Source organism: Enhydra lutris, unplaced genomic scaffold (genome assembly GCF_002288905.1).
Source record: "Enhydra lutris kenyoni isolate GAN:26980312 unplaced genomic scaffold, ASM228890v2 scaffoldscaffold9, whole genome shotgun sequence".
NCBI lineage: Eukaryota > Metazoa > Chordata > Mammalia > Carnivora > Mustelidae > Enhydra > Enhydra lutris.
In genome coordinates, this window is record NW_019154093.1 from 23,646,738 (window position 1) to 23,669,667 (window position 22,930).

The 22,930-nt window shown below is 51.8% G+C and overlaps 1 protein-coding gene across 6 annotated transcripts in view; it reads right to left on the bottom strand.

Annotated features, from left to right (window-relative positions):
- LOC111143599 (single stranded DNA binding protein 3) overlaps positions 1-22,930 on the bottom strand; it is a 161,379-nt gene that overhangs the window by 134,777 nt on the left and 3,672 nt on the right. For all 6 annotated transcript variants that reach the window (XM_022497431.1, XM_022497430.1, XM_022497428.1 and 3 more), the window contains exon 4: positions 22,288-22,372. In XM_022497431.1, the coding sequence (XP_022353139.1) occupies positions 22,288-22,372 (85 nt within the window). The remainder of the gene's footprint in view (positions 1-22,287; positions 22,373-22,930) is intronic.

A 22,930-nucleotide genomic window follows, 5' to 3' on the forward strand; every position in this document is an offset into this window, starting at 1 on the left:
GACTGTGTCCAGGCTTCGCCTCATAAGCCCTCAAAGTCACTCGGCAAACCAGAAGGGCCAGAGTGCTCCAACCAGTCCAGTCTCCACCAGCGCATTTGCTGGGAGCTCACTGTCCACAGGGCACCATCCCTCGTTCTTCCCACACTGAATCCTGAGAAGTGAGCCTTCGGCACTATTGTCATCTGTCCTGGATCACACTGGGCACATGGAAAGGGCAGCCCCCCCCCCCCACCCCGCTCACCAGCATCAAAATGGGAGGTCTCAAATCTGCCAAAGTGTCCCCAGCAACAGATACCAAGGAGCCAAATGTTACAAATCTGCCCGTTTTCATGTTCTAACGGATCCCTGTGGCTTTGGATAAAATTCCCAGAGACGAAATCCCACACAAATTTAAAACATACCATCTATCAAACGATTAGGATGGGAGTATTGGTGAAACATGCTCGAAAAGTGGGTTAGAAGACAAAAAAGTGGCTTGGGTGACAGCATTTAAGACACTCACGCCAAAAATGGACGTGGAGACCTAAAGTCAATTTTTTTATGTAAGTCGAGAGCAGAAGAGAACACTTCTAAATTTACACATTATCTCCTGTAATGTGATTTTTTTTTAAGATTTTATTTATTTGACAGAGATCACAAGTAGGCAGAGAGGCAGGCAGAGAGAGAGAAGGGGAAGCAGGCTCCCCGCTGAGCAGAGAGCAGATGTGGGGATCATGTCCTGAGCCAAAGGCAGAGGTTTTAACCCACTGAGCCCCCCAGGCGTCCCTCCTGTAACGTGATTTTAAATGCACATCATTAAGTTAATAACTCAAAATACTTTAAGTAGGGAAAAATACTTGTGGGCAACAACTGACTCAGCAAACCCACAGCCACCTCCACCTGACCTCCACAGGCCTCAGCTCCCTCAAGTCCAATGTGAGGTGCCCGGCCACACGGCCTCAGCTATCACACAGCCTCATATCCTTGGCCACCAGGCATTGGAGTTACCATTTCAACCACAGAAGACTCACTGGGGCTCATCCTCTCCATATTCTCAACCAGTTAACAGCTAGATTTTTCCCCAAGTTCAGTTTTCCTCTCCCAATCTCTGCTTAACCCCCAAGTGATGGAAAGCACTGGTTTAAAGATAATGAAGCCTATCTTATCCCGAAAGTGGGTGCTCTGGTGCCTAGAAGTGTGGTTTTGTCTCTTTGAGAGTTTGCCTATTGTTATTTCTAGGTGTCACACACAGAAACTTGTGACCAAAAGGGCCCCCAAACTGCTCAGGACAGGAGAAAGAAGAGCTCTTAAGGGGACCCCAGGGCCCTTCACCAGGCAAGGGGGGTCCCCCTGCCACAGCTTCAGCCCCATATCTCTCTAACTAGGGCAGCAGGCCCCCCAACAATGCTGTTCCTTCTGGAGGGGCTACCAACTGCAAGCACCAAACTTCAAAACTAACCACCACTTTTGGGGGGCTGGGGCCCCTCTGTCTGGTCCCGTTTAGTCCACGTGCGGCCAGGACCCACTGGCTACTTTTGTTCCACAGGGAGCAGACAAGGCTGGGGCCTGGGCAGCCACTGGAGGCTCCAGTTAAGTTTCACTGGTGAGTGAGTGGCGGGGGCACAAAGGAAGGAACCGCTGGGGGAGGGGAGGCCGCAGAGCTGGAGGGCTGGGACAAAGGGGACAAGAGACAAAGGGACAGGAAAAGGGAGCCCGCTTTCTCCTCTGAGGAAGGAACTCTCCATTTAGCCTAATATTTCACTCACACATCCCCGGGGCCAGGAATGCACAATTACACATTCTGGGAGGCGGCTTCGGGTGACAGGGACACCCCTCCCACCTCAGTGGCACATCGGTGGCTCTCCTTGCCACCCCCCACCCCACCCCTGCTCCTGCCTGTCCAGGCCCCCTTTCCTCAGCCCACTTGTTCAAAGTCAGGGAGGCTGCCTTTGATCAGCTCCCTCTCTCCAGCCCCATCCGCCACCCTGAAGAGAGACAAAGAATTATTTATTTGGAGAAAAGACAAACCCTCAAAGTGTCAGCCAGTGACAGACATGATACTTTCTACACAGGAACGAGGAAGCAGGAGCGAGGCGCCGGGTTTTCTAGTCTGTGGGGGGCTGTCACCAGCAACCCACACACCAGCCACCCTCTGTACCCTCACACACTCTTCAAATCCTACCTGCTTGGCCCTTTGGGTTTTTTTCCCCTTAAGACCACCACCTGCCCCACCGGGAGATTGCGATAATTAATCTATATTGAAGAGAGGGTCCAGCACCCGGATGAGGTCTGCAATCAAGATGGCAAAATCTGAAATGTGGGCGAGGTCAGACCAGAAAGACCTGGAATGTCTGGCTCGCGGTGTGGAGCCTCTGTCCCACAGTCAGGGAAACCTCAGGGCTGGTCTGTACTGCGTCTCCTGATTTGTTTCATTTTGATTTGATTTTGATTTTCGTAGGGGAGAGACAGGATGCCATCACATTTTACATTAACAAAGCAAATCTGGCGTCCACGCCTGGGTCCAAGACAACAAAGGGGCAGTTTAAGGGTGAAGCCAGGAGGCTGGCTGTCACCACCAGCAGGGATAGCAGGAGAAAGGCAGGAGCCACGGGTGCCCCTGTGGACAGACCGCAGCCCTCCTATGCACTTCGTGTTTAGCTCCTTCCCTCCATCTGGCTCCTTCCCTTCCCTCCCTGCTGCCCTCCATGCCTGGGCCATGCCAGAGTCCCCTTCCGGAAACCACTTGACTCCCCCAGAGCGGAGCCCCTCCAAAGCGCCTGGCACAGCACAGGAAGCACAGTCCCCACCCTCCCGGCAAGAGCACCGATCATCGGGCATCAGGACCTCCGCTCCTACTGTTTTAAAACTCAAGGCTTTTAATGAGCACCAACTGTGTGCAATCACACAGTGAGGCACTGGGGGCTCACTCATTTTTGGGGACTAGGAAAGGGCACTCCCAGTCCCGCAGCAGGGACAATGGGGGCCTGAGGAGTGGTAAAGAGCCTGTGCTCCGAGAAGGGAAAATGGAACTGGGCCAAAGGAACCAGAGAGAGGTTGGGAGAACTGTGGCAGGCACCTCCCTCCCATGTGCACTAGGCTGGGCAGCTGGTGGGGGGCATCAGGTCAGGGGTGGACCCTAGCCCAGAGCAGCAGATGCTGCTGCTGCAGGGGCGAGTGACCCTCTCTTCAGCCTGGACAGGCGAAGCCACACCTCCCCTATGGCTTCCTTCCCACGGATCCTCCTCAGCCCCAGGACCAACACCTGAGTCCCAGTAACACCCTGGATGGGGCCCCTGCAACTGGCCCACCAAATCATCAGGCCAAGAACTGGGCCCCAATCCGCTCTGGATCAAAACTCAGCTCTCCACGACAGCTTCTGTCCTCACGAGAAGAATGCCAAGGGGACCCATGGTCCTCATAAACGTTTTCATACAGAAAACAGGGAGGGGGAAAGAAGTCATGTGTGTCTCAGGTGTCGAGGCCGCTCTGCACGGGCCAGGCCCGGAGGGGCCCTGGCCCATGACCCTGGCCCTCCCCAGGACGAGATATTCCAGAACTCACTGACTCACCAAAGGAGGGTGGCACAGCGGCACATACCTGTGCCTCCGAGGTGGCCCACGGCCTAGCGGCAACGTCTGACCCCACAACCAGGAGGAGGATTTGTGCTTTTGGCCAAGTCTGGAAAAATTAACTCAGGTCTGAGAGAATGTGGGTCCCTGAGAGCATCCCTAGACCAGCATCTCTTTCATTCTTCTGTAGTTTATGTTCTTGTGGATTCGTGTTTCCAATAACCAATCTTTAAAGAAGTTTTACTAGAATAACAGCCGTGCAAGGTCATTTTTGTTCCACCTCTTCTGTCTCCAAGGTACAATCATGGCTTTCTCCAAACTCGTAGCCAGACCCGACAAGGCCCCCGGTCAGCTCAGCAGTGTGCAGCCGCACACACACCAACACTGGGACCCCGGAGGTATCATTTACTACCACTTCACAGAGAAGGAAGTGAACAGTCTGTCAACTCCAAGCAGCCAGTCCAAAAGCCAGAGCCGCAGGCCGTGGCGGCCACGGGGCGGGGGGGGGGGGGGGGGTGCAGGCCAGGGCACAAGGGACTGCTTTCCGGGGAGACCCGCATTCGGGGGCCACCAGGAGTGTTCCCTGGTGCCTCCTGGAGGACAAGCCCATCAGACCTGCAAATGTATCTGCATTCAAAGATGCGCAGTTAGCATCTTAAAACACAGAAACCCCAGAGAAGGGGGAGGAAAGGTCTGTGAGTTCTGTGAGGGTAAATGATTTGCTGCTGTCCTGTCTGCGGCCACACCTCAGAGGCACCAACTACCTGACGAACAAAAGACGAAACCACGGGATGAACATCTGAGAAAAACAAATATCTGCTCTGAGCCCTCAGTGGATTTTGGAAAAAATGTTCCCCCCAAACGGCACCATTAGGACTGCCTCAACAGGAAGTAGTGTCTGTGGGTGCCTGGGGGGCTCAGCCAGTTGAGCAGCTGCCCTCGGCTCAGGTCATGATCCCAGGGTCCCAGACCGGGGTCCAGCTTCGGGCTCCCAGCTCAGAGGGGAACCTGTTCCTCCCTCTGCCTGCCGCTCCCCTATTTGTGCTCCCCCATTTGTGTTTGCGTTCTCTCTGGCAAATAAAATCTTCAAACAAACAAACAAACAAAAAAAGGTAGTGTTTGAAGGAAGTGATTTCAAGCCTTGGAAAACCCTGAATGATAGATTAAAACTAAAGCAGCCCCTCCACTGGGGTGTGGCCGGCCCTCCCCTCCCTCGAGAAGAGGTGAAGAGCTACCTGCAATTAGGAGCACCCCCACAGCACAAAGTGCCCAGGCTCAAGGCCTGAGCACCCCCCCATCTCCGAACTGTGTTTATCCTCCTCACCAAGCAAACCGTCTTCTCAGATAATGCACAGGCCAACTGTAGACTTGTGTGGCCTGATAAAATCGCCACCGATGCTGAGTGACAGGGGGTCAAATCATGACATACTCCTGCCCAGATAAGCGGGAGTCTTGGGAGAATCAGAAGCCAGCTATTTCCTGCAATGCCAAGCGCACGCCGCACTCAGGCACCAGCTGCGGGACGATGTTCGGGGCTCGGGCCAAGTGCCTGCCTACCCTCTCCCCAGCCCTCAATACAAAAGGCTAAAACCAGGCAGAAGAGTCATCACAGGGCTTCCAGCCTCAGAGACCTCAGCAGTGGGCAAAAGGTTGGGCGAACTGAACCCGGAGCATTCTTCCACATATCTCTGAGGACACTTCATGTCAGAAGCGCCACCAACACGTCAAAGCCCTAGCAGGACAGTGGCTAAGGAGTGTGTAACAACTCACCTGCTGAATCAACTAGCCTTGTTTTTAAAAAAAAAAAAAAAAAAAAAAAAAGAAAGTCAAAGCCCTATTTCAGAAAAGAAAGGTGAACGGCAGGGGCGGGGCAGCAGAACTCTGACATGCACGGAGGGTATTAAGGCTTCAGGGAGCCATTTAAATACACAGACGGGGGAACCTGGGTGGCTCAGTGGGTCAAGCCTCTGCCTTCAGCTCAGGTCATGATCCCAGGGTGCTGGGATCGAGCCCCACATCGGGCTCTCTGCTCAGCGGGGAGCCTGCTTCCCTCTCTCTCTCTCTCTGCCTGCTTCTCTGCCTACTTGAGATCTGTCATATAAATAAATAAAATTAAAAAAATAAAAATAAAAATAAATGCACAGACGGGGGGGGCGGGGAGCCTGGGAGGTGGGCAGCCTCTTGGTACTTCCTGATCACTTTCAGTCCACAAATATGAAAATATCCATCAGGTGTCAAAAGCTCCAAGTTTATGGGTCCTGCCCGATGACTCAAAGATGATAATAAGAGGTTTCTTAGAAGCCAGGGACATCCGAATTGAGACATGAAAAATGAATAAAGATCCCCACGGGGAGAAAGAACAGAGGAAAGTACTTTAAGCAAGGAGGAATAGCCTGTGCAAAGGCCCTGAGGTAGGGAGCCTGGCCCTTCCCTTAACTACAGCCTGGCTATGTTTGGTATCTAAGTTTCAGGGTTCACATTCCACCCTAACCATAAAAATACACAGCAAACATGCCAAAATTCCCTCAGTTTTTTTCTTTTCCCAGCATACAAGGTTAACCACCTTCTCACCTTTCCCTGCTGACCACCTTTCCATTTCTGCAGTGGTTTCCTTGGTGCAGTAGCTTCTAATTTCTGAGCAGCTCACATGGGCCTACAATTTAGGACACACCCTAGCTTCCCAGCTGGACCATGGTCACTCAGGCCATCCGTCCGTGCCTCCTGAACAGGCCTGCACAAGGACGAGGGAGAATATGTTGCCTAAAAGGAAAAGAGAAAACCCAACCTGCTCTGGGCAGCACAGGCCAGGAAGGAAGTAGGAAGTTATCCTGAGAGCAGGAAGTCCTCGCTCATCCCTAGATGAGACCAGACCAAAGCTGAGCAACAGGCACTCAGTCCTGGAAAGGGAAAGATGATCTGGGGGCAAGGGGTGGAGGTGAGACCCTGCTCTGGCCCTGTACACGGTGTGCTGGGGACACACAAACACTTCTAACCAAAAAGCACTTGGTTCTCTGGGAAGCTGTCCTCACTCCCACTCCCCAGCAAAAACAGACTTCAGGAAGAAAATGAATCAAGTTTTACAAGCTTCCCTATTTACCCAGGACTACAAATCTATCAGTGGGGAAGCTTTTAAAATAAACTCTCTCCTAGCCATGTCACTTCCTTTCTTCTATTTGCCGCCACACAGACACACAGACACAGACACACACATACACACACCCCTCCCTTTAACCCTGGCTATGGATCCTGAGTCTGAAAGAGGAATTCCAAATTCAGAACACACACCAAACCACCACTTGAAAACACTTCCTACTTTTTATTCAGGCTCTCTCATTTACTCGTGTGTCTACACATTCCTGGTGCAGCTCCCTAAGCAGGGATACTGTCCCCCACAGCACTGGCTACCTTTTAGCCTCTCGTTCTTCTATTCCAGAAATACTAAGGGCATTTTCTAAAGTGCTCGGCATCCTCATCTCAAAACAGTACTGCAAGTTAAGTGCAGCCTGCTTTACAGATGAGGCCACTGAGGCTCAAGTAAGCAACTGGCACAGGTTACACGATAAGTAAAAGCCCTACTGGGGATTAGGGCCCAGGCTGCTTCACCTTGTTCTCTGAACTCTGGTTCCCTAGCGCCCCATATATGTATCAAAATACAAATAGCAAAACTGCTTCCTTCAAAAAGAGACTCATCCTGGGGGCACCTGGGTGGCTCAGTTGGTTAAGTGTCTGCCTTCAGCTCAGGCCATGATCCCAGCATCTTGGGGTCGAGTTCTCCCTCTTCCTCTGCCCCTCCCGCCCCCACGTTGTATGCACTTTCTCTCACTCTCTCTCTCTCAAATACATAAGATCTTTAAAAAACAAATACATACATAAATACATAAACATAAAAAGAAATTGTAAAAGACTCATTGTGGATCACCAGTTGCTTTAATGTTAAACTTGAGAACTAATGGCCACTTTAACTGGTGCTTCCAAAACGGATCATGGAAAACTCGGATGGCAAATAGTAGAGCCTGTGCTTCATTGTCAGCAGCACCATTCAGTGTGGTTCCTGGAGGCACGGGGACGATGCCCAGCGGGCCGTAAGGGAACAGCAGCCCCGCAGCCAAGGAGCCCAGGGTTAGAGTCTCAACCCACCGTCCCTCACTACAGGACCCAGGCAAGAGCTGGCAAGGGCTGGATGCCTTCTGCAGCGGCCCCTGGACCTCGTCTATGGCTTGCGGCTCTCCAGATAAGATGACTTACGTGCAGAGCACCTTACAGCCTTCAGGGCTGACCACATGTGAGCTCCTGGGAGCTGAGTAGGAAGGTGGGGAGGTGGGATCCAGGCTATGCTGGGGTCTGGAAACAGCTCCAATTTCATCCCCCAGCTCCAAGGCTGCCTACAACCCGTATCCCAGGGTTCGCAGGGGAGGCAATGAGATAGCATCCCCCAGAAAAACCAAATAGAGAGACTTGCTCCACTTTAAAATCAGCCTACTCCATTCATCCTCAACTCTCTGCTGGCTTTCTATATCCCTAGATCCACCAGCAGGCCCTGCCTTCCAACCCCATCTTCCTGCCACGCCCCTCTCCTCTCTGGCCTACGTGCCTAACAGAACCCCTGCCTGTCTGCCTCCCTGCGCACAGCCCTGCTCCCACCCACCTGTCCACCCCTCCTGCAACCCCACACCTGGGTACCTCCGTCCTAGGCCCTCCGTTCTCCTCAGCCATAAAGCAGAGCAGTAAGAACTTACACCTCGTCTGTCGCTCTCACATGGCTGCCCCGTACATGAGAAAATACTTTCTAGAAAGTCAGATATGGCTCTTCACGTGTGCTGGTGTCTCTGAGTCCCACCACACTTCCCATACACAGCTGTTTCCTCACCGGACTCTGTCTCTTGCGGACCACTACTTCTGGGATGTTGGTAAGAAAAGCCCCATGGGGTGAGAGATGAGGGGAGACCCTAAAAAGAACTCTAACTCAATGACTCAACTACTTGGAGCTCAGATCCAACTTCTCATTTAAAGCAAAAACAAAGCTGCCAAACTCCAGTCCATCCATCCTTCAAGGAAGGAAGGATTTCCAGCTAACCCATCCAATGAAATCCAACGTGGCCTCTTAAGTAAATTCTCCCTACTCTATGGCAGGGCCTTCGTGGATTATTTTCCCTCAAAAAAAAAAAAAGAAAAAAAGAAAAAAATAATAATTTACACACTGAGTGTCTTTACTTTCCAAACCATTCAGAATTAGGGAAAGGGGGAAAAAACACGTCTGTTTCTATTTGAAACTGTCAAAATTAGCATTCAGTAATTAAAAATCACACCCTTTCTCTTAATAACCTAACCAGCATGATACAATCAGGTTGTGCCAACTCTTTAATCTAATTGACTAATTACAGATTTTAATTTAGTCAGTTACTGAACAACTGTTGACAATTTGTTTTCATTAGGGACAGAACAGAATAAATATTTAGGCTTCCAGTCACAAAGACTCCTGTGATTGGTTCTCCACCGTGACCCCAACTTCCGAGCGGGCTCTGGCTCCGGCAACGCCCTGAGACACAGGTACACACCCGGCTCGCCAGCCACAGCTCAGGTGCAGCCCCGCACTCACCTGCCCCAAGTCCCTCTTAAGGCAAAAGCTGGAAATGCGAGTGGCGGCCTACATTCCCAAAGTACAGGCAATTCCCCAAATCACACACGTCACTCAAGAAGTGGCAAACACTTAAACGTTGTGAAGAAAAATAAATTCAACGCTACATGTCACTGGCTTTTAAGCAACAAAATAAGTTAACAGTCAAAATAGGTTTACCGGCATTCATCTCACTGGGAAGCAAACTGTCACTGACATCTTTTTTTTTTTTTTTTAAAGACGCACATTTACAGGTTTCACTGGAAATGATCCAGTTCTTTCAAAGTGCATTTTGACCCCCAAGGTCCCCCCTCTGAAAGTCACCCAAAAGTCTGTTAGAATAAATGGCTCAGAAGACTAGGAATGAGGGCCTGGGGGTCAAACCATGACTCCCCTGTTTAATGACCTCATCACAGTTAAGCCTCAGTTTCCCTGTCCAGAGAAGGGGATAAAAAAGCCTTTGCCTGGCAGAGAGTGACCGGGAATAAACGCCATAAACGTCATGCCCACACACAGGGCCTGGCAAATGCAGGTCGGTCACCACTGTTCCAGAAATCATTTTTGTATCCCTCAACCAGCCCCATACGACAAATCAGGAAAGTGAAGTCAGTCGAAGGTTACCTACACAGCCAGTCAGTGGGGAAGTCTAGTTGTGATAGAGGATTTCTGCCCAGTGAACCATCCCTTCCCCTGGATGCCAGCTCAGAATAGCAGGGAAGGTGGGACTTATTTGCAGGGGAGGGGTCAGGGGTCCAGGGAGCATCTTCTGGAGATGGGAGCCTTCCAAGCAGAGTCTTACAGCCCTTGGGCCACCCAACCCCCCCACCCAGCTTTCTCCCTACAGGAAGGCTTTGAGCAGCCTGCCCTTCAAAGGATGACCCACCCAGGACAAACTCTGCATTCTGCCCCAGCTGACCCCCAGGGTTGGAAAACATGAGGGCCCTCTCTCCTCAAAGCCCACCCCTGGCCATTCCAAAACAAGGCCAAAGGAGCCTCCCACACTGCTAGGATGGAAGCCACAGGTTCCCAGCCAGAGGATACTAACCAGGTCTCTTGAAAACCCTCCTGGAGACTAAAGCATGACTGGTGGGGGTTTTTTTGTTGTTGTTGTTGTTGTTTTCTTTTTTGGCTCAACAAAAACCCCGTCTACCTCAACTGAAATGGAACCAAAATTCCCAATGTGTTCTGTTGAGTAGAATTCTACCAACCTGGTGTGCTCACACCAGCTCCCCTGAGCTGCTAAGCAGCTCTAATCAGCGACACCATAGTTCTCATTTTTCCTGTTTCTTAGTTAAAATGATGACTCGATGCAAGCAATCTATTTGCAAATGAAATATGTTCAGGCATGGAGTCCACAGGAGGTGGCGGAGAATTAATAAAAGGTGGCCTTGTCAGTGAAGAGATGGGAAAAACTCTCCATGGTGGGTATGCAGGCCCAAAGCAAGAGGTGGTCTTCCCAGGCGAGGTCAGTGAAAACCAGCCTGGTAAGGAACCATCCGACCCACGGGCAGGGCTTCAGCTCACCCACCACCCTCATGACACACACCCACCTACTCCTCCCAACGCTAGTACTAAACTACAGTGGCCTGGGCCGTGGATCGTCAGTTAATTAGGCAGCAAAGACGTCAAATTTGGTACTAAATCCAGCATGGTGTGGTAGTGAAAAGCACTTTCCCTATTAAGTCCACCTCCAACATGACCGAATCCCTCCAGTGCCTCCGTTTCCTTTTCTTTCCTTTTCTACAAAAAGGGAATGCAGACCGAACCTGACCCACTGGGCTGTTCCGAGGACGACAAGAGATAAAGCCTAAGGGGCTCAGAACAGAGCCTGGCATACAGTTAGCACTTAAACTTGTTCACTGTTCTGGACAGTTCTTCCTTCGTGAAACGGGAAGAAGATCCTGTCCCCTGTGTTGCCCCAACAGGACAAAACTGAATAAGAACACTTTCTTCAAGGTCTTAGCACATAGCAAGTGCTCAATAAACACCAGTTTTCTTCGTCAGACGAGGGACTAGTTGTTACTATGCCACAACGCCACGGTGTACTTATCCCTCAGCAAGAAACTACCACTCCAACTCCCAACGGCTCAGCCCTCCAAGGAAGGTTGCCCCCTCCAGCAATGGCGGCTGGAGTCCAACACCATGATTTTCACCTCGTCTCTTCTCTTCAAGTTCCCTGGGACAGAGATGCTACTAGCAAAATAATGCCAAAGAAAGTACGTGGCGACAGTCAACTAGATTTCAGTTCATTTTCTATAGCTTGGGGTCAGAATCGACTGATGCACTCTGGTGATCAAGTTTTCTGCAATTCCCTATCCCACGCATTAGCTCCTGACAGAAATTCACTGCGGTATTTAAAGTGGCAGTCATCACAACTAACTCAAATTGTATTGGCTTCCCCGATGCTGAAATGCTCTGCTGAAACCATCAATTGGCCAATTCGGAGATAACGTGGTGACTGAAACTCCCTGTCATGCCGTAAACAGCCCCCCACCCCGCCCCCCGTCTGCAGTGGCTCCCCAGCCCGGAGATCCGCGGCGAAACCTGCGACGGGAGCTGCGGGCCAGGGCGGCCTCGTATAACACAAGCGGGCTCGCTGAGCGGGAGCTGGCGGGCGGCGGGCGGCCGGCGCTGCCAAGAGGAAGGGCCTCCAGAGAGGATAACATTTGCTACTGGAAGCCTTCTAAAAGACAGCGAGAAAAGAACAGCAGCGTGCACACGCCCAACGCCAGGCCTGCCCACTGGGCCGTCTGCCCCCACATCGGCACAGGCCACGGAGGGCCAAAGCCACAGGAAGCCCAAGGCATTGCCCAAAGAAAGTTGAAAAATTCCTAGCTGTGGCATAGGCATAGGTGCCTGCCTCTTGAACAAAGGTTTTCCAGACTCAGTGGCAGCTGCGGGAATCAGGTGTCCATCTGACCACGGACGGGCTGTGTTACCGTCCCACTATGCCTCAGTTTCCCCATCTGTAAATTGAGAGTGTTTCTCAACACACATTCTATGATTTGATAGTCTGTTCACATTCCTTCTCAACAGGGGAACCACAGTTTACAAACCATTTTCTCAGGCTCTCACCGGACACCCAAAATGCTTGAGAGGCAAGGGGAAAAAAGAAAATCCAGGCCTTCCTTCACATCGTTTCAAATCACAGATGATCCAATGAAGGCTCAGAGAGGCCAAATGACTCACCCAAGGCCAAAGAAGAACAAGCACTTGGACCTCTGGTCCTCCAAGTCCAAATACCGCGTACCATCCGTGACATTGCTTCGGTCCCCCACACAGACCAGCACAGAGCCGGCCCACGGCAGACACCTGGGACTAAAGACCCACTGCGCTCCCACTCCAGTCTGCAAAGCCCCACTCTGGCTACCCCGAGAGCTCACGAAGCTGCATCTAGCATCCCGGGCGCGGGGGAGGCGTGCCACCCCACAGCCTGCTCTCTCAAACAGCCTTTTGTGACCGGGAGAGAAGGATCAGAGGAAAACCTCAGACAGGGGCCCCAGGGAGCAGCCGTGCTTCTTAAGGTCAGAGGACTGTGAAACAGAAGTGAAATGTCAGGCACTTCCCCCAAACACACAAAGAACAGGAGACACAAAGCCTGCCTCAGAGGCTGTGCAAACAGCTGTCACGGAGAGGGGACAGAGAATTTGGGAGGCTGGGCCAACCTGGGTCAGACGGGATGCCCTGAGACCTGTTCTCAAGAGATTCTTGCCCTGGCCAGAGGCTGAGCCCTGCAGATGTTCAAACAACACCCTCCGCAGGGGGCCGGGGACCCCGCCTTCCTGCAGACACCCAGGGCGGGAGGGGCCCCGTGGCCAGCCAGCAGGAACAAGCTGCAGACTTTAAGTGGGAGCTACTGCTTGTTCAACACGCGGCAAGCATCTTTCGAGCACCTTTTACGTGTTCTCTGCACGAAGAATACAGCAGCAAACGCCACAGGCGGCCACCAAGGAAACCACGAGGCACCACGCGGGAGGTGAGAGGCACGGTGAGGAAACGGCTCTCTCAAGAACATGAGGCGGTGGGAATCGTTCCCTCCTTATTACAGGTCACCAAGCGGGATCAGCAACTGCACGTCACTTGGCCTCAGTCAGCCCACCTGTGGGTCCCAAGACTCAATCCCAGCCTTCTCTGGCTAGTGGCTTTCAAAGTTTAGACGAAGATCCCCAAGAAGACAAACTTGACTTTGCAAACTCAGGACACGTGTGTATTCACAAGGCAATCCCAGAAAACAGAGGTTTCCCCAAATAATACTTATGCTTACTCCGTGTGATAACAGTGGTTTCATTTTTTTGTGACTGCCAGTCGTGACCCACTAACTCACAGTTTGCAAAACAAGGTGTTACCATGTGCCACTTGCCCGTCTCCATCAAAATGTGTATCTAACACACTTGATCCCTGGGCAGGGATCAGACCTTTCCTGCTTCTCGAGGCTCAGAGTCCAGCTCCCCAGTCTAGGGATTTAATCAAAACTCTGCAATAGGCCCCAGGAGTGGGGGGTAGCACACAGGGGGTACAGATAAGTGTTCTTGCCCTTCGAGAGCTTGCGATCTACAAGTTGGGAAGGGAAGAGATACAACCTTGACCCTAACTATTCTCCTTCTGGGCAGCAAGTAGCAAGTGAATACAGACACAGAGTTCCTGGGGATAAAAGAAGAAGGAAGAAGGGGTGTTCCCATGGGGGTGGTCCTGGCAGGCCTGGCGGAGACCACCATGTTCCAGCCTGGCATCTGCCCTACAGAAGGACCAGAGGGCAGGTGAGGAAAAAGCCCCCATCTCAGGTGGTGTGGTACCAAGGAGGGACCACAGAAAGGGTCAGAGGGGGAGCAGGGGAAAGCTCCAGGTTCCTAGGTCAAGAGACGTGGACAGCAGAAGAGAAAACGGTCGCCTGAATAAACAACCCAGTCCAGGTGCTGGCCAGGGTGCCCCTGGGCGTGTCTCATTTCATCCTCAGGAGCACCTGGGCTGGTCTGGAAGCTGTGTGTGTGACCCCACCCCCCAGCTGCTCAGGGGTACTTGGAAGACGGTGGATTCGAACCCAGGGATCCAGAGCGCTAATCAACAGGTGAGACAGCCCGTGATGGTTCAAGTCCACGGGCACACACTTCCCACACCAAGCCCCCTCTGCTGCTGCCGCCCTTCTGGCCACAAGAAAACCAGGATCCATCCAGGGCCCCAGGTGCAGTCACAAAAGGAACAGCACACACTGGTGCGGTGCTTCTGCTGTGCCCGGCCCTATCAGAGAGGCAGGGTGTAGGGTGCGTGAAGGCACCTCAGCTCATTTCATCCTCTGGACAACCTTACGAGGAGGCTATACTTCATCAACCCCATTTTTTCACCTGAGGAAATAGAGAAACAGAGAGGCCAATTGACGTGCCTGAGTCTGCACAGCTTGGAGTGCAGCAAAGCAGAGGAAAGTGTCCTGGATCCCGATGGGGTCTGTGGGTGTGAGTCCTACTGGGGACCTCAGGTGAGGTCCCCCTGCAGCTCAGCTGACCTACTTGTTAGATGACAAGGTGGCCTCCAGTTCCATCACCTCCAACCCTGCTGAAGACAGATATACACTAAATACATCTCTCGGCGGCCACAGGGGCTGGGACCATCCACCTTCTCCCACCACCCGTCCTGACAGCATCCTGGTCCCTCAGAAGACAGAGATCATCCCGCACAAGGACTTTCGGAGCATTTATCCCATCCTGGGCTGCATCTGCTCTTCAGTGAGACGGTGAATGGAGCAGGCAGCCAGTCAGTGAACCAGACCAGCACCGCACACACCTCAGCGACTCCTGCTCCTGGTCTGGGAGCCGACTAACAGCCGCCTCCCTCAGGCTGAGCCAGGAAGCCCAATCAGGAAGCAGCCCCAGCACCAGCACCAGCCTCCCACAGACCCCCAACAGCGACCCTTCCCCAGCTCGCTTCTTAAGGCTCCTTCTTGGGACTCCTAGCGCCATCAAAAAGTTGAGTGAGGGACGCCTGGGTGGCTCAGTTGGTTAAGCGGCTGCCTTCGGCTCGGGTCATGGTCCCAGCGTCCTGGGATCGAGTCCCACATCGGGCTCCTTGCTTGGCGGGGAGCCTGCTTCTCCCTCTGCCTCTGCCTGCCACTCTGCCTGCTCTCTCTCTCTCTCTCTAACAAATAAATAAATAAAATCTTTAAAAAAAAAAAAAAAGTTGAGTGAGATGGGAGGTGGGCAAGGGCAGTCTCTGTATCGAACAGGGGAACTCGACTTAGCGGCTTTCGACCCTGTCCATCCCTGTCAGCGTCTACACGCCACCTTACCGCACAACTAACCTCTGGCCGGGCTTCATTGCCTTTCTCTCAACCCCTCTGCGGCAGGATGAGCCAGGACGACCCTGTGCCTATTCCACCATGGAGAGAATGGACCTTGAGCAGCGGAGGATCCCCCAGGAACAAGGGGTTGCTGTGGAGCCAAAATCTGAATCCTGATTTCTGCTGATGTCAAGTCGCAAGCCCCCTCTGGGTCTTTACCACTTCACCATGCGGGATGGGGACAGGACTTCTCTGCCCCACACAGATAAGGGGTGCAGACGTCTCCGGGGAGCACTTATCGAAGAAAGCTTGTGGCAGGACTGCCCGCTCTGCCCCTTGCAGGGGTGTGGGGAGGAGAGAAGACAACTGGTATGGAAGGGGGACGCCATGGCACATCAGGGGAGCAGAGGCACTGGCAGGCACCCATGGGAAATTAAAGTGTCCACTTCCCTCAGGTCAGCTTGCCCTCCCAGAAAAAGATGCCATTGTCCCCATCGTATTAAAAGGTCTGGGGGGGAACTTTAGGGCTGCAGAGACAAAAGAAACAAACTCACCAGGCACCAGGCACAGAGAGACAACCATTCTATGTAGGGGATACTACTCAATTCTTGTGCCAAGGGATCACCATTCCCCCACCCACACAGCAGGAAACCCGAAAGTCTGTCATCCTACCAGGAACCGACAGTGAGGGCTGGAACTTAGGTGTGCGTCCCAGCCACCAGCCAGCCAGAGACCAAGCCCTTCAAAATCCAGAGGATTCAAGACCCAAGAAAAAAAACAAAACACGGGAGAGAAGCATTTCTTAAGCCCATTCGCCAGGGCTCCAGAAAACCCCATTACCCTGGCGAATCAAAAACAAACAATCATTATTGTCTATTTGCTGTAAGCTCCTAGCAACATGTATTAAAGAAGTTTATGTGAATCGTCTAATGCACTTGTGCCGTGGTCAGAATTATTACCAAGCTAAAAAAGATTAATTTTTCTAAATACTCTAAACCCTAGACACTATTATAAAGGCTACAGCTAGTGTAACATTTCTGTTATCTTGGCTGACAGGCCCTCAAGCGCACACACCTCCCTTCCACTTCTCCCTCTTAAGACTTAAACACACACACACAGAGGCAGAAAAGTCAGGGGAAGGGGGCCAGGCAGGTCTGGCCTGAGGTCTCCACTAGAGCACCCACTTCCCCTGGAAAATTAAGACAGCCTCAGGGACGCTGCAGGGAGAGCTGGGTGTCTCTGGCTCCTCCCGCCCAGTGGCCCACAGAGCTAACTCTTGGTCCAAGTTTGCAAATGCTTAGCTAACAAAGATGGCATTATGCAGAGACGTGCACACGGCTGGTCTTGGAGTTCAAATGAAGTGACCACTGCCAAAAACTTTGTTTGGGTCCCCACCACTCTACCCGCCCCCGCGCCGGCCCCACCTCCTGCCTTGAAATAAAGGGCAAGGATTTGCAATTTGGGGTCTTGCCGCCACTTGAAACCCATTAAGGTGGCTGCACAGCCTGGGTGCTGGCAAAATGCAATTCCAGTTACTCATTTAGTGTTTAATTAGCTACCGATGGAAGAGTCTGGCAGCCTTTGGGGTGAAAGGAATGGCAGCAAATGGGGTAGGAGCCCGAAGAAAGGATGCAACACAAAGTCTAAGCTCCAAGGCGGGTGGGGAAAGAAATAACTGTGTGTATGTTTTGTTTTTTTAATCTGCCACACAAGGGTGCCAAGGGTCAGAGCCAAAGGCAACTGCTACGAACTTGCCAGGACCTCTGGGCAGATGGCTAGGCTGGCTTATCTCTGGGGAGAGCACTCCCCCACTCCTCAGAGGCGGGTCGTGGCCCTTCCCCTCCCATTCTGCCTGCACTGCTGTCCTCTCCCGCCCCCTCCCGCCCCTGCCCCCCGAAGGGTTCTGGCAGGCACGGACACTCCCCTCCTGGCAGGAACCCCAGCTCAGCACATCCAAGGAGAGCCCTCTCAAATATCACTTTGCTATTTCAAACCCACCAAGGACGCTGGACCCCTGCCACAGAGCCACAAATACCTCAGCTCACGTCCACGCCTAGGCCTCTGGGGCACTTGCCTAATCCCGCCTGGCAGCCTAGAGACACAGGCTCACAGCTGGGGGCACGGGGCGGGGGGGGGGGGGGGGGGGGGGGGGGGGGGGGGGCAGGCTCTCCTTGTCAGGGGCTCACAATGGCAGAGCAGAAAGAGACCTCAGGTCTTCAGAGCGGAGAAACTAAGGCTCCACGCTTGTCAAGGTCATGGGATTCCATGTCTAGTATCCGCCCCAAGTTCTTCCCTGGGAATCACAGAGGGGCCAGGGTCAGGGGCAGCAGTCTGCACACCTTCTGAAATCAGGTACAAAGTCTCCTTTGTGGGGACACGGGTATTTTCTGGAAGGAAAGGCCAGAGCTTTTATCACATTTTCCCTGCCAAGAGAGCCACTGTACCAGAACAAACTCCCTTCCCGAGCTCCTGTCCCCTCTGCCAGTGATTCCGCAGTTCACCTCTCAGGGGCTTCAGACTGACTCATTGCCCAATTCATTTCCTCAGTGACTATACACAGGCACACTTGGGGTCAAGTGCCAGCACCTCCCCTCCATTCAGCAGGAATTCTGTTCACAAATGAGGGCTGTCAAAAGTTGAGAGGAAGAACCTGAAAAATCCATATTTGGTCCCAGCTCTGCCACCCGCCCCATCCCCACCCCCGCTACATGCCCCTGCACAGACTATCTGAACTCCAGGCCTCGGTTTCCTCATCTGTGAAATGGGGCTGAAACTCAAGAATAACCCCTGACCCACCATGAGGCCCAACTACAAGCCTGCCCTGAAAGGCTTTATAACGACTGCCGTGACATGAGCCGCACAAGGAGCCCCCACGGCTCTCCAGCACCTCCAGCTCAGAGGCCGCACGGCCAGGGCACACCTACTCTACTCATTTCTCCACCAAGAAGAAAACACACATTTAGCTACCACACGAGGGAAAGGGCCGCTGGCAGCCAAGAAGGCACCAAAAATACTTCTTTCTACCAGCCACACAGGCCGGGGGGGGAAAGCAAGCGGAGAAGTTGGCCAGGTGAGAGACACAGGTGGAACAGGTGTTCACCCCACAAAAGGCCAGGCCCCAAACAACAGGGTTTAAGAGAACCCAATGGTACCCCAAGGCCTTTTACCAATGCCCTGAGGAATGCTGCTCTGGTGAGAGTAGAAGAGCCCCCCAAAACCACAGCAGGGTCCCCATGAGCCTCCTCCCACGGCCTCGGGGCTCTTCTGACTTAGGATAAACCGATTTCTCAGAAAAGTCTATTCTCGTACTGAATGCCCAAACACTCCACGTTACACGTGGTCAACATCAGGGCTTACAAACAACGTTCCAGGTATTTGGGGGCTGGGGGGGAGGGCGGGAGAGAGGACAGACTGACTCAAATGAAAACTCAGCAATTCAAAGAAAATTTAAGCCCCCTCCCCCACTGAGTCACCTGGCTCATTCCAGGCCCTACAGCCTGGCTTTGACCTGAGAGGAAGCTTTCCGATCACCTGACCCCTGACCCCGCTGTCAGAAGGGGAGACAATTTGTCAGGAACACAAAATCTTTTCCCTATGTGAGCGGAGACCAGGATCTTCCCAGTTGAGGTCCTTTCCCAAGACCGTTCCAGCCCCACAGCAGCAACCGGGCAACCCCTCCCTGACCCCTGCCCTGCAAGAACTTGATACTCACTACCCCCACACCAAGTCTGGGTGGCACCTGGGCTGCGCAGACTCCCCACAAACCAGAAGAATCTCTGACTCACCTCAACGGCAGAGGGAAGGCCAGTTACTACCCACTCTTACCGACAGGATGTAAGGTAACTAGTTAACCAGCGTTAGGACGCCGCGCTCAAGACCACCCAGCAAAAGTGAAAGCACCAAAGGCACATCTTCCAACACGCCAACGGCTGTTCTAGGCCAGACTCGTCAGTGAGCCCAAATGACCTATTTTTCCTTACCCGTAGGTCCTCAACCCCTTCATTCAATGAGCACGCACGCACTGTGTGCAAGGTAGTGTGGGAGCTACAGAGACGGACAACTCTGTAGACGGATGAACAGCCTCTGGCAGGGAAAAAATTAATAAGCTGCGGTTGGAAAGACAAGCCTAGAAGAGAAAGTAGTGGGAACAGGTGCAAACGAATGACACTCGCCACGGACCAGCAGGGCTGAGCCTCAGCAGTCAGGGGCCGTGACCCTGGAGTCGCTGACGGACTGTGTTTGGATCTTCAATCTACCCCTTAGCTGCGGATTCACCTCTCTGGGCCTCAGCTTCCTCATCTGCGAAATGGGAGTTAACAATCCCCCTCTCACCAGACCACTGGCAGCTAGGAACAAGAGACTAAACCGAAGTGGTCAGCACGGGAGCCCAGTACGTGGAGAGCTGCCAACACAGGCTCCGTGTACATAGATAGATGGTCTCCACTGATAATGAGGTGGGGTGATCAGAGTGTGCTAGAAACTATCACAGAAGTCCACAAAGAAGTTCAGAGATGGATACGATTTGAATGGATAAGAGAGGCACGCATTCCAGACAAGAGGAAGGGAGCCTGGAAAGAGACAACAATTCTAGCAAGAAGGAATGAGGGCTAACTAGATGGTAGCCATGGGAATGGACAGAAGACACGAAGATCTGAGAAGGCCAAAGAGAAGACACAGTTCCTTTTCTTAACTGTCTTAAATTTCTCTTAATTTACCAGTTGGTCCTCTGTCACCCCGGCAATCCAATGTCACCCCACAACTCCTCCACCATACAGATGTTCCCTCCCTGTCGCCATTCATTACTCCATCCCTCCCCCCACGCGACCTCTCTCTCAAGCCAATGACACCGAACGGATTCCAATCTAGGGAAAAGGGTTTTATTCCCCCAAATCTGTGAATCCTGGGCCTCAATCAGTGGGACTTCAACACTTAGCAGCATCTTCTACACATCTATGCCGATTTCAACTCGCCATGTAATTCTGCCACCATTCCTTAATAAAGTATGGAAAGCAAACCCATGTGAGCTTTCACTGCCACCCATATTGTTTCAAGATGCAGACCAAACCACAAATTGCCACCACCTTACATCATTTGCTAGAGCACCAAACTTAGTTAAAAATTTTTAACTTCTTCAACGACTTGCAAAAGATAGCAAAGACATCCTCTATCAAGAGATTTACCTCAAATAGGCATGTCCACCTATTCCCCACAACTCTAAAACAAAACCATTTGCACAGCAAAGACTGGCCACACAGGAATGCACTCTCTTACCGTTTTTTAAAAAAAAGGAAGATTTTTTTTTTACTAGGTAGAAAGGTCAAATTCACCAACTATTTTTATATGCTTAATGTTCCTTCTGGCCTCCTCCCCCAACCTCCAACTCAGGAAACCCTATGATCATCACCACGGATTTTCCCAGAAGAACCACATCACAAGAGAACCAGTCACCTCACCTTTTACTACTAAAAGTTTACCAGACCATAAGTACCGTGCACCAGCCTCTTTCTCGACCTTGGAGAGGGCACAAGAACAGGTCCACTTCCTCAGCGGTCTGGTCCAAGGGCATTGACTTTTCAGTCATAACAAGATTTCATCCCATTGAGTAGTCTCAAAACCAGTGAGCCTCCTGCGGAGCAGCTAACTCCGTCTACTATAGGAGCAATTGTCACCATAAAGACATTCATGGTAATGGCACTTGTGAAAATCAACCAGATGGGTTCTGGTGTCCTAGGCCAGTTTCTGGTGTCCTAGGTGTGTCCCCCCTCTGCACACAGGAGACACACATGGCCTGGCCAAGTGGGTGGGCCCTGACAACATTCAAGAAACCAACTTCCATGCCCTAGAACTTGGAGACCATTCCTACCGACCTCATGAAAAAGTGCAAGACCAAATAAACCACCTCTTGTGTGCATTTGCACACGCACACTCACACTCACTCTTACACACACACAGGCACACACACACAGGCACCCATCTACAAGGCCACCGGGAGATGAAGCCTGGAAGGAGGCTGGGAAGAACTGCAGACGCTTCCCCTTCCATCTCCCACCTCCCCCATATCGTGTTTCATCTGATCATAAATTCTGACTCCAATCCATGTTTGGAGTCTAATTTTTTTTTTGAAGGGGACTGCCATGGGAGATGGATATGTGGCAGACGTCGCTCTTATAAGCATTTCATAAATCTTAAGAAACTCATCCAGGTAGAGGATGAATAATAGGGTAGCAAGCACTATGATGTGATGAAATTAACTATCTTCACAAGAACATTTTGGACACAAGATTATGGACCAGCCAAGGGCTTCAAAGTACACATGGTCTCAGTGAGCGCAACCTGAGCCCTCCAACAAACACACACGCGCGTACACACACACTCGTACACACACACCTCAAAACATAATTTGAAAAGACTGCTCCCTGGGAAGTAAGGAAGGAGTCCATTTCACCAAACTCTCACTCAACCACCCCTTCAGCTCTGAAACACAAGTTTCGTATTTGTTTTTGTTTTGTGGCAGTGGCCACGGCGAATTTTTTTAATTAAACCAACACCAAGGAGACTCAGTCCCTTCCCAGCTAGCTAACTGTCCACTCTGAACCATCAGCCTCTTACAGCTGAGCCCTAACACCACCATTTTATCCTCCAGATAGGTATCTATACTCTTTTGCATAATTACCACATTACGAAACACGGTTCCCCAAGTTAGAACGGGGCAAGGGCAGCAGGGAGGTGGGCAGAACAAAAAGGCCAGGAGAAAACAAAGACCACTGCCAAATGGCTGTGTATTTGCTTCTGGTACTAAAGAAGTTAGAGCTATCCAACCCTGTAATTATTGCCAGGATTAAAAATTTGTTACTCACATAATCATGAAAGGCTTTTGCTTCACTCGAATGTTCACAAGTGTCTCGCCTTTCAGGAGCTGCACAGTAAAGGTCCCAGAATACGCTGCAAGTTGAAAAATAAAATAAGATCGGGTTACTAATTATCACTCGTGTATCCGCGACAAGGGCACAACGTATGGGGCTAACAGCACGGGGTCTCCCAAAGGCTCTAATCCCACATTTCCAGCCTTTAAGCTCAGGCTTGAAAACACAACGGACCTTTGCCCTAAGAGTATTAGTTCTTGGTCATGAGGCACCTACTGTGCGCTAGATGCCTCCCGCCCGTGACCTTGCTTGTACTACCGTGACCTTGCTTGTACTACCATGGTGCTTTAGGAGAGATAACTAACCCTACTTTATTCAAGAGGCAACTGAAGCTTGGATGGATTAGTACAACCCATTCATGGGGGTCCAGATAGGACAGGTAGGAATCTGGGTAAGAATCCAGGCCTCCTTCATCTGTGCTCCTTTCACCACCATCCCCCCAACCAAAATGGCTACATTTCACAAAAAGGTTAAACTGTCAAAGTCAGGACTATGATTCATAGGTGGAGCCATCTGAGTGACTAGCAATAAAGGAAACCTACAGGTTCTTAATCCCAGAGCCCAGAGCCCACACCCC